The following is a 15455-nucleotide window of genomic DNA, read 5'->3' on the forward strand; positions in this document are numbered from 1 at the left end:
GCCCATGCAAAAGAGATAAAGATTCCATGTGAAAGATTGTAGCACCTGGGTAACAGAAATAAGATGCACTGAAGAGAACAGAATGAAAAAAAATCTCACTTTACCTGTGTTAACCCATCTTCTAAGCCCAGGCAGCTCAGCATGGATGAGAGACACCCTCCCCATGGTTGAAATGAGCACCCAACTTGGCTGTGGACTTCAGCACTAGGCCTGCTCCAAGCACCAGGTCAGCCCCCATGGCCCTGGGCTCCAGACTTAACCCTGTGGTGCCAGTCCCTGAAACACCAGACTCAGGTAGACTACTGCAAACCCAGACTCACCAGCACCAGTTTGGCTTCTGCAGCCCAGACTCACCCCAGTTCCCAGACCATCACTGGAGCCTCAAATTCTTAAGAGTCTTTTGAAAGCAGCAAGAGAAAACCAACTCATAACATACAAAGGGAACCACTATAAGACTAGCAGTGGATTTCTTAGCAGACAGCTTGCAGACCTAGAAAGAATAGCATGATATAGTGAAAGTGATGAAAGAAAAAACTGCTAACCAAGAATATTCTACCTTACAAGGCTGTCTTTCAGAAGTAGAGATAAAGACTACCAAACAAAATCTGTGAGAGTTCATCACCACTAAACCTGACTTAAAAGAAATGCTATAGAGAGTTTTTCAAGTTGAAAGAAAAGAACACTAACATGAAAACATAATCAGTATAAAACTCATTGTAAAGGTAAAAATATAGTCTAATTTAGAATGCTATAATGGCGGTGCCATGAATCATTTGTAATTTTGGTATAAAAGTAGAGTATTAAAAAACAAATAATTTGATACTGTATTCACAATTTATAAGACATATTAATTGTAACATGAGTAACAAAATGTGGGGAAGAAGTTAAAACAGAGTTTTTGTATGTAGTCAAAGTTAAATTGTTATCAACTTAAACTAGACTGTTATAACTATCAGGTGTTTTAAGTTAGCTTCATGGTAACCATAAAGAAGAAACCTCTAGTACATATACAACAGATAAAAAGAAAGGAATCAAAGTATACAACTGCAAAATGTTATATGACAAAGGAAGTTAGCAAGAAAGGAACGACAGAACTACAAAACAGAAACCAGTGAACAAAATGGCAATATTTAAGTCCTTACCTATAAATAATTACTTTAAATGTAAATGGATCAAAAGCACCAATAAAAAGACATTGAGTGGCTAAATGATTAAAAGCAAGATTCTATAATATGCTGCTTACAAGAGATTTATTTTAACTTTAAGGACACACATAGACTGAAAGTGAAGGAATCGAAAAAAGATATTCCATGCAAATGGTAACCGAAAGAGAGCAGGAGTGGTATCGCTTATATCAGACAAAATAGACTTTAAGTCAAAAACTGTCACAAGATAAAAATAAGGTCATTATATAATAAGAAGTAAATTCATCAAGAGGATGTAGCATTTGTAAATATGTATGTACCCAACAACTGAGCACCTAAATATATAAAGCCCATATTAACAGAACTGATGGGGACAATTGACAGCAATACAATAAATATAGGAAACTTCAGTACCCCACTTGCAACAATGGATAGATCATGTAGATAGAAAATCAATAAGGAAACAGTGGACAGCACTAGACAGCACATGGACCTAGCAGACATACAGAACATTTCATCCAACAGCAACAGGATATACATTCTTTTCAGGCACACAGGCACAGACAGATCTCCAGGATAAATCATATGTTAGGCCACAAAACAAGTCTCAATAAATTAAGAAGTCTGAATTATATCAAGTATCTTTTCCAATGACAATGATGTAGAACTAGAAATTAATAACAGGAGGAAAATTCACAAATATGTGGAAAGTAAAATGCTCCCAAACAACCAGTTAGTCAAAGAAGAAATCAAAATGGAAATCAGAAAGTATCTTGAAACCAACAAAAGTGGAAACACAAGGTGCCATAAATTATGGGATGTAGCAAAAACAGTTCTACAAGGAAAGTTTTTACCAATAAATACCTACATTAAGAAAAAAGGATCTCAAATAAATAACCTAACTTTACACTTCAAGGAACTAGAAAAAGAACAGACTAAACCTGAAGTTAGCAGAAGTATATAATAAAGATCAGAGTAGAAAGAAATTAAGTAGAGACTAGAAAAATAATAGAAGAGGTCAGTGAAACTAAGAGTTGGTTTTTTGAAAAGATAAAATTCACAACCCTTTAGACTAAGAAAAAAAAGACACAAATAAAATTATAAGTGAAAGGGGAGACAACTGATACTACAGAAATATAAAAAAATCACAAGAGACTACTACTGTGAACATTTATATGCCAATAAAGTAGATAACCTAAAAGAATGGATTAATTCCTGGAAACACACAACCTATCAAGACTAAATCATGAAAAATAGAAAATAGGAACAGACCAATAATGAGTAAGGAGATAGAATCAATAATCAAAAATCTCCCCAACAAGAAGAGCCTGAGACCTAGTGGCTTCACAGGTGAATTCTACCAGTTAAAGAAGAATTAATTCAAGTCTTCAAATTCTTCCAAGAAACTGAAGAGGAAGGGAAATTTCCAGGCTCATTTTATGAGGCTAGCAGTACTTTTATACCAAGCCAGGTAAGGACACTACAAAGAAAAGAAAATGATAAGCCAATATGCTTGATGAATATAGATGCAGAAATCCTCAACAAAATGCTAGCAAACTGAATTCAACAGCACAAGATCATCCTTGCATCCCTGTAAAAGGATCATACACCATGAGTTTATCCCTAGGATGCAAGGATGGTTCATTACACGCAAATCAATAAATGTATACTACATTAACAGAATGAAAGATAAAAATTATATGATCAGCTCAGTATCTGCTTTTGTTGCCATTGCTTTGGTGTCAGATTAGGAAAATCATCGCCAAGACCTATGTCAAGAGTTTATCACCTGTTTTCTTCTAGGAGTTTTATGGTTTCAGGTCTTATATGCAAGTCTTAAATCCATTTTAAGTTAATTTTTGTGTATGGTATAAGATAGTGGTCCAGCTTCATTCTTTTGCATGTGGCTGTCCAGTGTTCCCAGTACCATTTATTGAAGAGACTGTCCTTTTCCCCATTGTGTATTCTTAGCTCCTTTGTCATAAATCAAATGACCATATAAGCATGGGTTTATTTCTGGACTCTGTTCTGTTCCATTGATCTATGTTGTTTTTATGTCAATACTGTACTGTTTTATTATTTTTTTTGTCTTTATTGAAATAGACAATTAGTTGCTTATATTTACATTATACAATTTAGTGAGTTTTTAAAATTACAGTTGGTATACAGTAATGTATCAGTTTCAGCTGTATAACGTAGTGATCAGAGGTCCACACAACTCGCAGTGATCACCCCACTAAATCTAGTACCCTTCTTCCCCCTTTACGTATTTATTACATTGTTGACTATTTTCCTTATGCTACACTTTATACCTCCATGAATATTTTTTAACTATCCATTTGTACTTCTTAATTCCTTTACTCTTTTTTACCATTCCCCCAACTCCCCTCCATTTAATAGCCCTCAAAATATTCTCTCTATAAATGAATGTCTCCATTTTTCTTGTTGTTATTTTGTTCTGTAGATTCCACATGTACGTGAAATCATGTGGTATTTGTCTATTTCTATCTGACATTTCATTCAGTGCAGTACCTTCTAGGTCCAGCAAGGCAATATCTTTTTTCCATCCCCTCACTTTTAGTCGGTGCATGTCTTTTAATCTGAAGTGAGTCTTTCGTAGGTAGCATATGTAGGAGTCTTGTTCTCTTATCCATTCAGCCACCTTCTCTTTGGTTGGAGCACTTAATTCATTTCCATTTGAGGAGCTCGTTGGTAGGAATGTAGTTATTACCAGTCTTTATTCACGTTTTTGATACATGTTTTTCTTTCTTAAAGAAGTTCCTCTAACATTTCCTGTAATACTGGATTGGTGTCAATAAATTCCTTTAGCTTATTTTTGTCTGGGAAGCTCTTTATTTGTCCTTCACCTCTAAATGACAGCTTTGCTGGATAAAATATTCTTGGTTGTGGATCCTGGGTTTTTATCACTTCGAATATTTTGGGTCAAGTCCTGTCCTGCATAGTCTCTTTTGAGAAATCAGCTGCCAATCTTACAAGTGCGCCCTTGTAGGTAACTGCTTTTCTCTTGCTGCTTTTAAGATTCTCCCTTTGTGTTTAACCTTTGGCATTTTAATTATGGTGTGTCTTGGTGTAGGCCTCTTTGAGTTCTTGGTTTTTGGGACTCTCTGAGCTTCTTGGGTTGTATGTCTATTTCCTTCACCAGGTTAGGGAAGTTTTCCATCATTATTTCTTCAAATAGTTCTTCAACATCTTGTTATTTTTCCAGTATCCCTATGACATGGATATTTTTACCTTTAATAGTGTCTCAGAGGCTCCTTAAATTATTATTATAGTCTTGGCTTTTTTTTTCTTGCCATTCTGATTGAGTGTCCTTGGCTTTCCCATCCTTTATATAGGTCATTCGATCCTCTTCTTTATGCATTTTGTTTATTCCATTTAATATACTTCACATCTCAGATAATGTGTTCTTCATTTCTGACTAGTTTCCTTTTATAATTTCCATTTCAATTTTTGGGTTTTTTAAAATCTCTTGGTAAAAGTCCCAACAAAATCAACCAAAACTCCCAAAAAATCAACCAACAACCTTAAAAACAAGGGTTTGAAACTTGCAACCGGTAAAATGCCTGAACCCAATAATTCCGGGGCCCCGGTCCGGTCCCCCAAAATGCTTCCGCCTCCTTAACCTCCCAATTTGGCCGCCCTTCCGGGGCCAATTCCAAGGACCAAGCAAAGCTCTTAAGTCTCCTGGTCTTAATAGTGTGGTAGGTGTCCAGTGGCACAATACTGAGAGGGGTTTAGCTACAAGCCAGATTTAGTCCCAGCCTATGCCCCTCCGGGGCCACTTGTTAAGATTCAGCAAGCAATTCACAGATGCTATGCTTATAGTTGCCTCAAAAGCCACACCAGAAGCTGAGGCCAGCTGCCACCAGTGTGATTCTAGGCACTGCTCAGCAAGGGGCACCTAAGCGAGTACACACCTGGATGTAGTTTGGGTGGGGCCCTGAGTTGGGGGAGGTAGAGTTTCAGAGAATCCTGTGGGTGGAGCAACTTCTGTTATCCAGGTCGATGACATCTCCGCTATGGCGGTGCTGAGTACGCACTCTGGGCGGTAGCAGGGCTCAACAGAGGAACAATGGATACTGCAGGCACTTCTGTACAGAGTGAGTCTCACCTAGGCCCTCACTCCAACAACTCAGTTTAACCCCGTAAGTCCCTGGTGTCCCCCATGCAGCCGACCCTGAACTGGTGCTCAGAGCGAGCAGGTCTGTCACCATCAAAGTCCACTCACAGACACGGCCCCTTTAAGAGGCATCTGCAGCTGCCGGCTACTGCTGCTGCAGCCTCCATCCCACTAAGCCGCTTGAGACTGGACAGCTCGCATCCTTGCCCTGTCCTACCTACCTTCTGCTATTGCAGGGTGATTTCTTAGATTTCTCCATAGTGGTTTGGTTTGTTCATCTAGATCCCAGGCGATTTTCCTTGCTGTTTGTGCCTTGTTTCTGTCACAACTTTGGTCACCAGAGGGATGAACAGAGCCTCTATCTATGTCATTTTTTTCTGCCTCCAATACCATACTGTTTTGGAATATATTTTGAAATCAGATAGCATGATGCCTCTAGCTTTGTTCTTGTTGCTCAAGATTGCTTTGACTATTCACATTCTTTTATGGTTTGTACTAATGTTATTTCAAAATGTGCTCAGTATAAAAATATTAATGTTTTACTCTTTTTTTTATCCTAAGTGTTCAAAATCTATTATGTATTTGTACTTAAAGACATCTTAAATTGAACTAGCCACATATGACTGGTGGCTACATACTTGACTATGCAGATTTGAATAACAAGAGTTTCAGAAAAACAATGGTTAAGGAAAAAGAGAGGCAGGGAAGAAATAAAATACTTTAAGAAAATTTCTAAGCACTTAAAGGATACTAGTTTCCAAATAGAGCAGGCTCTCAGAAAGCTCAGCAAAATAGATGAGTTAGACCAAAACCAAAGTACTTCATCATGATACTTCAAAATACCAGTGACTCGGAGAAACCTCTACAGGCTTCAAAGAAAATAAAAAGTAAAAACACAGGTTACAAGGGTCAGATATCAACATGACTTGAGACTTCTCAACAATAATGGATAGATAGAAGACAGTGAATCAGTGCCTTTAAAATTCTGAAGGAAAAGCACCACCAAGCTATAATTCTATAACTAGCTAAAAGATCAACCAAGTTAGGGGTTAAATAAAAGGTATTTTCAATTGTCCAAAATCTCAAAAAATTTAACTGCCATTCTACTGAAGGACGTGTTACACCAAACAAGGAAGTAAACCAAGAATGAGGGAAATGTGAGATACAAGAAGCAGGAGAAAAGTAATAGGAATCTTTAGGACGAAACTGTGAACCAGGCTTAGAGGTTAACCAATCCAGATTAGAATAGGTCAGAAGGAACTAATGAAGACTTCAGGAAAATCCAGTTGAGAGAATATCTGATGGAAATGATTATGGATGTAGAAAACTGTCTACATCCATAGATTTTGGGGTTAAATTAGTAATACACACGCAGGAAACTAAGCAAATAAGAGGTAAAAATATAAAGTTATAAGTTCTTAATATTGAATAATTTAACTATATTAAGAGGTTGGAAAGGGCATGCAGGTAAAGTAGACTGAGTGGTAAAGGAGCTAAAACCTCCTCTTTCACAGTGAAATTAACACACAATTCTTAAATGTAAGAAAGGAGCAATACAGGTATCTTATCTGAAAATATGAAGATTAAAAACCACAATAATCAGATGTTGAAAGTGGTTGGTTCTGAGGGAGGGGAAAATAAAGGGGAGGAATCTGCCATTTTTTCTTACAAATTTTATAAAACTATGTCTAAGTCTAAATATACACATATGTAACTTTCGTCTAAAAAGAAACATGGGCAATAATAAATCTGAGTGAATAAAGGACCTTTAGGAGGCCATTGCTAATGAGTGTCCTTATCTTGTAGCATTGAGTATTGGTTCCGCTGCATGGATGTGGATGGAGATGGTGTACTCTCCATGTACGAGCTGGAGTACTTCTATGAGGAGCAATGTGAACGTATGGAAGCCATGGGCATTGAGCCCTTGCCATTCCATGATTTGCTCTGCCAAATGCTTGACCTAGTGAAGCCAGCCAGTGAGGGTAAGATTGAGCCATTTTCACTGTTTATCTATGTAATAGAGTGGGGCACATAATCTCAATTGTCTTAAATTATTTAACTTTAGAGAGTCTTCCATACAGGCTTCCCAAATATAGAAGTATTTAAGTTTCTCCTGTACTATTAGTGTAGAACCAACAATTGATCGCAAATCCTGTTTAAGAAATGGGATTTTTCCATAGAAATAGAAGGCAATTAGTGATTTCCAGGGACTTGGCAGTAGGGGGTAAAGGGAGATGGGGAGGGTACAGGTTTCCTTTTGGGTGGAAAGAAAATGTTAAAAAAATGAACAGTGGTAATGGATCCACAACATTGTGAATGTACTACTAAAAGCCACTGAATTGTACATTTTAACATAGTTAAAATAAAATGGTAAATTTTATGTTATGTGAATTTTACCTAAAAAAAAATAAATGGGATCTTTATAATAACATAAACATATACATACACTTTTAAACTTCAGAAGTTTTCACTTGCCAAAACAACTCTTGGAATTTACTCACTTTGTTTTTACACAGGCAAAATAACTCTACGAGATCTGAAGAGATGCAGAATGGCTCACATCTTTTATGACACTTTCTTTAATCTGGAGAAATACTTAGACCATGAACAGAGAGATCCCTTTGCAATCCAGAAGGTACCAGTATACTTTTACTTCTTTTTGAGGGCAGCAATATCAGGGCCTGTGTGCTGCAGATAATAAATGGTCTCTGTCTTCAGGAATCTTGGTATTTAAAGAAGTAACATTTAAAACATTTCATCACATACTGAAAAGAGAGAATAAAGGACCATCAAATGAATTTTATGGCCTGTGTACTTACATTAGAAACTAGCCACAAAAAAGTTTTTGAAAAAAAAAATGTGTCCTTCTAACTTAAAAAAATTTATCAATAGACACATCTATATTAGAAAGTTTATTTGGCTTGGTTTAATTATACCATTCAGTTCTGGAGTGACATGGTGAATAGCTTTTCCCATCATAATGAAAACAAGAAGCTCTCCATGATAGACAACCTTCAGATTATAGCACTTTTTCAAGTGGTAATGATTGCTATGCATGACTATTAGTTTGAAGTCATTCTACACCTGAATAGAGATAAGCATTCTTCCCTATACACAAAAACCTGTGGACCCTCAGAAAACCCTGGATATATGATCCCTGTCCAAAAACAAACACTAACAAAAAGCAGAATCACTACTTTCCCTTCTATAATCCCGTTTAAAAAGTAAAAATTATGTTGATAGAAAAGGACTGTTTTAGTCAAGTCCTACAGGAGTACAACCACAGGAAATTTATGGTCTTTTTCTTCCACATGTTGCATAACTGTTTGACCTAAATAGTAGTGAGAATACAAGGATCACCTTCTAAAAATAAATACGGTGCACCTGATTTTGGAGCATATCAAGGTGCATTATCACTAGCCTAAAGTCATTATTATATTTCATTGACTTTAAGATGCCCCATTATTTTATATACCTTTAAGCAAGAAAAAACATTACCCATTGTAAGTCTAAGATGCATGCCAATTTCAGAGATGTTAAAAGGTGGGGTTGGGGTTCTTAAAATGGATTAAGTATAACAATTAACACTTTGATCAATTTTTAGGTACTTGCATTCTTCTAAGCATAACTAACCTTACATCCTAGGGCAATGCTAACTCATTTTCATTATGGTAAAACATTATTTTACCTGAAATATATAATCCAGGATGCTACCCATATTGTACAAGAAAAATAAAATTTATGGCCTTTTCCCCCTTCACTTCTTTTGTGCTATAAATTTTACTTTTAATTTATACCTTTAAATTTTACTTTTCTTTTCTAGAGGTGGTAATTATCAATATTTGTTCTGATCTACAAAGGAAGTGCTCAGTAAATTCCAGGCACTATGTTGAAGAGACACAGGTTATATAGGGATGAAAAAGACTCAGTATATGAAGAATGGGTATATAGAGATAAAAAGGCAGAAGAACAAAAGGCTGAAAGTATACATATTTATATACAGTATATATACTATGCACTATACACACACACACACAATAGCAAAGGAAATTGAGGGACAAGGGTTGTTTCTAAGAAGATAGCACAAATGACATGGTGCCTGAGCTGGCTTTGAAAGAAGCAATAAAAATTTTCCAGAGGGAGGGAGGATGGCACGTTTCAGGTGGACATATGCAACCCCAGGTTACTCCGGATAGCTTCTGGGCAAATTGCCAGTGGAGGAGGCACTAGAGAAAGATCTCTGATTAAAAGGCTGAAGAATCTAGACCAAAAGAATCTAGCTGTTGAACAGTTCATTATAATTTCATGATTAGAGGCGTAGAAAATCACTTTAGGAGTGTTACTTTAGCATCTCTTTAATGTATTGAAATGAAACATTCAGACAGATTTTTTTCAATGATATATAACATTGTGATGACCTATCTCCAATTCTTTGTCTTTGATTATTTTTATTTCCTGTGGCTGTATTCTTTCCAATCAGGATGTTGAAAATGATGTGCCTGAGCCCTCTGACTGGGACAGGTTTGCTGCTGAGGAGTATGAGACCCTTGTAGCAGAGGAGTCTGCACAAGCACAGTTCCAGGAAGGGTGAGTGAATCTTCTTGTGTCTTGAACTTTTTTAGCAGGGTAACCATATCAGGAATACTGAAAATGCCTTAAAAATCAAGCTAGTAATCTTTTCCTATATTTGCCATTTTTGAATATCATACAAATGAGTAATTTTAAGCAACTTTAGTTGAATGATTATTTCTCCCAGCAGTCTTTTCTCTTCCCTTCTTAACCAATTTCCTGAAAAGTCTTCTCATGTCCCATTTTCTTTAATGGAGTTAGTTGTACCTTTCACTGGAAATTAAGATCGTGTCATTGTGCAGTCATACTACTTTGTTAGTGATGTGAGTAAACTCTGTAAATACAGGAGGAGGCTAAAAAAAACTGAAGCTCTTTTAAGTAATAAAGATGATCATGTTTAAAACAAATCTTTATCATATATGGTTTTCTGCATTCAACCCTGAAAGGAAGGAACTTCTACATAGAATTTATTATAGTGGTAAGAAATTAAATTATCTGAAACTTTTACTGCTTATGCTTACTTAGAACATTTCAGTAACTTTATAATTTGTTGACTCCATCATCTTTTAGCAATTCCTTTACTAGTTCCTCTAATTCTTCCTTAGTCATAATTTCTCTAAGAGTATTAATACTTATTAATGTAATATACTTTTTGAATAGGCAGTACATTCATGATATAATATTCAAAGAAACAAAAGAATAGTAAAAAGTTTCCTATTACCAGGTTCTCTCCAGAAGCAACCACTGTTACCATTTTCTTGTGTACCCTTTCAAAGACAGTCTCCCACCCTCTCCCTCACCCTTCACACGTCCTCACACTGTGTGTGTGTGTGTGGAGAGAGAGAGATACACACATATATATTCTTTATTTCTTCTTTTACACATATAATAGCATACTATATTCATTGTTTGGTACCTTGCCTTTTCCATACTTATATAAAGTTTCTGTTATACAAGATGAATAAGTTTTAGAGAACTTATTCATCTGCTATACAACATAGTTACCTATAATTAAAAATATGGTATGGTACACTTTAAAGTATGTTACAAGGATAGATCTAATGTTCTGCAGAAAAAAAACACAAGGAAAGTTTTGGAGGTGACAGATATTCTTAGTACCTTAGTACAATGACACAATTGTATACATACGTCCAAACTCATCAAGAGGTATTCATTAAATGTGTACACCTTTTTGTATATCAAGTAAATCTCAATGAAGCTAGAAACAATAACAGCAAAGACTGGGAGAACAGCATGATGAACCACAGACTTGTATTTTATGATCAATGTAGTATCATTGAGGCTTCACAAATATTTTAGGGGCCTTGAGTGTATGAGGAATAAATTAATAAAATAACTGAAAGTTGGAAGGGGAAATAAACCAATAAATTGAAGATTATTCCATAGGTGTAGCTAATGAATGCTCTTAAATTTTTACAGCTGCATAATATTCCACTATGCAGTTATACCATTATTTTACAGTCCTTTGTTCATGGGCTATGTTTCACTATTAGAAATATGTTGCAATTAATAATGTTATAACGTCATTTTATACACATGTAGGATAAATTTCTAGAAAAGTAGCAAACAGTAGCAGGCTTGCAAAGATAGAGGAGGATTTTAGAAAAACCAACAAGAAATGATGCAGACACCAAAACTGGGAATGGTGGAGAGCCATTTCCATCCTTAAGTCTAAAAGGACAAGGAGATGAGACCATCACCAGAACCCAAAGATAGTAGCTATATGGAGAAGATCACCTAACAGGACTTCCGACCTTCAGTAATGGGATTTAGCCAACCAGTGGCAACCCAGCTAAGAGACAGCTGCTAGAATAAATACCCAATTTCATTCTCCTCATATCCTTCAGTATCCTGCTGGCACTTCCCATTGGCTTCCAACCAGAAACCAGAACACAACAGAGCCCACTGCTGTTGTGTCAACATCCTGGGACACAAGAGACAGGGAGAGAGCAGATCTCGAGGGATAGACATAAACTATCCAGCATGGCAGATAATGTGAAATAGTCTTCCATAGAGACTGTACCATTTTTCACCCCTACTATTAAGTCTTTAATATATTTTTTGAGAGTATGAAGAAGCCATCACCAAACTACTTCTTTAATCTGGAGATTTTCTCAATATGCTTAGCCACAAAACTGAGGTCTCATTTTTATGTCGGTGACCTGGAAACCCTTAAAATCATCATCATTATGAGCCTGACTGCATCAGATGAAAAGACAGGCAAGTAGATTCACAAGCATGATTTAAAGCTTTTTGGCACTGAGCTTCTTTAGTAGGAATTAGAACAAGTTTACTTATCTTATGATGCAACATCACTACTGTTAGGGACATATGGATGTTTGTAACAGTGAAAAATTTGAGGCAATCTAAGTATCTAATAGGAATACTAATAAAATTATCCAACATATACACAGTGCAATCCCATGTGACCATTAAAAATCATTTCGTGGATGTATATTTCTTCGCTATCATAAAGAAAAAAATGGACATGGAAGAAAGGTTTGAAATAGCAAGTAAAATGGAATAAAAAAGAACAGAATTAAGTATCAGAAAGAAAATTAGGTATATGTAAGGAAAACAAAAAGTATCTAACTTATATGTATTAGGGCAAATGGAACAGAAAAAACATTCAAAGATAATAGAGAAGCTTTTCATAAATAAGGGATGACCTGAATCGGAAAGGTCAGAAGTCACACCATATTCAGAAAATACTGATAATGATTGACCCCAGATATATGTGGTGAATTTACCAGAATTCAAAGATAAATAAAAGTTTATTTGGGGGGAGTTCCATTTTTTAAAAATGCAAGTCACCAGACAAAGGGGAAAAAAAATCAGTCTTGCCCTAGATACTTCCACAATAAAAATGAATACAGGAAGACCATGAAATTATATTAGGGTCTTGAATACACTACTCACAGCCACAGATGGATAATCAAGACAGAAAGTTAGTAAGGAAATGTTGGCCTTAAATGAAACTTTATGCCAAATGGACTTAATTGATATTTATAGAACTTTTTCATTCCAAAATGACAGAATACATATTTTCATGTGCACATAGAACAGTTTCAAGGATAGACCACATGTTGGGACACAAAAGTAGTCTCAATAAATTTAAGAAGATTGAAATCATACCAAATATATTTTGATACAATGGTATGAAATGAAATTAACAAGAAGAAAAACCACAAATATGTAGAGATTAAACAACATGCTACTGAACAACTATTGAGTCAAAGAAGAAATAAGAGATCAAAAGATATATAGAGACAAATGAAAATATGATATACTAAAATTTGGGGGATGCAGCCAAATTAGTACTAAGAGGGAAGTTTGTAGCATTACACGCCTACCTCAAGAAACAAGGAAAATCCCAAATAAACAAACTAATATTACACCTTAAAGAACTAGAAAAAGAAGAACAAATAACAAAGTCAACAGAAGGAAGGAAGTAATAACAATCAGAGTAGGAATAAATGAAATAGAGAACAAAAAGCTGATAGAAAAAAAATAATGAAACAAAGAGCTGGTTCTTTGAAAAGATAAACAAAATTGGCAAACCTATTTAGACTCACTAAGAAGAAAAGAGAAAAGACTAGGCTAACATTACCATGATACCAAAACCAGACAAGGGCAACACACACAAAAAAGAAAATTATAGGTGAATACCTCTGGAAGAACATAGATGCAAAAATCCTAAACAAATACTAGCAAATCCAGGGATGCAAGGATGGTTCAATATCCACAAATCAATGTGATACACCACATTAACAAAATTTAAAAAAAAAATCATATGATCAATACATACAGAAAAAGTATTTGACAAGACACAACACGCATGAAACACTCAATAAAATAGGTATAGAAAGAAAGTACCTCAGCATAATAAAGACCATATATGACAGACCCTCAGCTAACATCATATTCAATGGGGAAAAACTGAAAGCTTTTCCTCTAAGATCAGTAATAAGACAAGTATGCACTCTCACCACTGTTAGTCAACATAGTACTGAAAGTCCTAGCCAGATCGGGCAAGAAAAAGAAATAAAAGGCGTCCACACTAGGAATTAAGAAGTGAAATTTTACTTTTTACAGATGGCATGATTCTATATATAGAAAACCCTAAAGGCTTCACCAAAAAAAAAAAAAAAAACTATTAGAAACAATAAACACAGTAAAATTGCAGCATACAAAACCAATATACAAAAATCTGTTGCATTCCTATACAAACAAAATATCAGAAAGATAAATGAAAAAAAATCCTATTTACAATCACTACAAAAAGAATAAAATATCTAGGAAAAACTTAACAATGGAGGTGAAGGACGTATACACTGAAAATTACAAGACACTGTTGAAAGAAATTGAAGACATAAAAAAATGGAAAGAGAATCTGTGTTCATAGATCAGAAGAATTAACATTGTTTAAATGGCCGTATTGCCCAAAGCAGTAATCCCTATCAAAATCCCAATGGCATTTTTCACAGAAACAGAACCAAAAAAATCCTCAAATTTGTATAGAACCACAAAAGACCCCAAATAGCCACAGCAATCCTGAGGGAAAAAAAAAAATGTAGGTATCACACTCCCTGACTTAAAATTATACTACAAAGCTACAGTAATTGAAACAGTATACTACTGGCAGAAAAGCAGACACACAGACCAATGGAACAGAATTTGAGAGCCCAGAAAGAAACTCACACACGTATGGGCAACTAATTTTCAACAAAAGAGTCAAAAACATACAAGGAAAAAGGAAAGTCTCGTTAGTAAACAGTGTTGGGAAAACTGGAAAGCCACATGCGAAAGAATAAAACTAGACTACTATCTGACACCATACACAAAACTAACTCAAAATGGATTAGACTTGAATATAAGACCTGAATCAATAGAATACATAGAAGAAAATATCAGCATTAAATTTATGGGCCTTAGTCTCAGAGGCATTTTTATCAACTTGACCCCAAAGTCAAGAGAAATAAAAGCAAAAATGAATGAAACTGCACCAAACTATAAAGCATCTGCATAGCAAAAGAAACCATCAACAAAACAAAAAGGCAACCAACAAAAAGGGACAAAATATTTCCAGATGTTACCTCTAATAAGGGGCTAAAACCAAAATATATAAAGAACTCATTACAACTCAACAATAAAAAAAAAAAAAATCTGATTTAAAAATGGGCAGAGAACCTGAATAGATACTTTTCCAAGGAAGACATACAGGTGGCCAACATATATGTGAAAAAAAAATGCTCAACATCACTATTTATAAGGAAAATGCAAATCAAAACCACAAAGAGATACCACCTTATACTTGTTAGAATGGCTATTATCAATAACAGGTATTGGAGAGGATGTGGAGAAAAGGGAAGCCTTGCACACTGCTGGTTGTAGGAAGGTAAATTGGTGCAGCCACTATGGAAAACAGTATGGCGATTCTTCAAAAAATTAAGAACAGAGTTACTATATGACCCAGCAATCTCTCTTCTGGCTATCTACCTCAAAAAATTTGAAAACACTTATTCATAAAGTTATATGTACCCCTATATTTATTGTTGCATTATTTACAATACCAAGAC

At 35.3% G+C, this 15455-nt stretch overlaps 1 protein-coding gene across 6 annotated transcripts in view; it reads left to right on the forward strand.

Annotated features, from left to right (window-relative positions):
* The window catches only part of PPP2R3A (protein phosphatase 2 regulatory subunit B''alpha), a 159657-nt gene that overhangs the window by 117476 nt on the left and 26726 nt on the right, over positions 1-15455 (forward strand). For all 6 annotated transcript variants that reach the window (XM_023538371.1, XM_023538369.1, XM_011373193.2 and 3 more), the window contains 3 exons: positions 7093-7268; positions 7803-7921; positions 9767-9873. In XM_023538371.1, the coding sequence (XP_023394139.1) occupies positions 7093-7268; positions 7803-7921; positions 9767-9873 (402 nt within the window). The remainder of the gene's footprint in view (positions 1-7092; positions 7269-7802; positions 7922-9766; positions 9874-15455) is intronic.

This window comes from Pteropus vampyrus, unplaced genomic scaffold, assembly GCF_000151845.1.
Source record: "Pteropus vampyrus isolate Shadow unplaced genomic scaffold, Pvam_2.0 Scaffold220, whole genome shotgun sequence".
In the NCBI taxonomy this organism is placed as follows: Eukaryota; Metazoa; Chordata; class Mammalia; order Chiroptera; family Pteropodidae; genus Pteropus; species Pteropus vampyrus.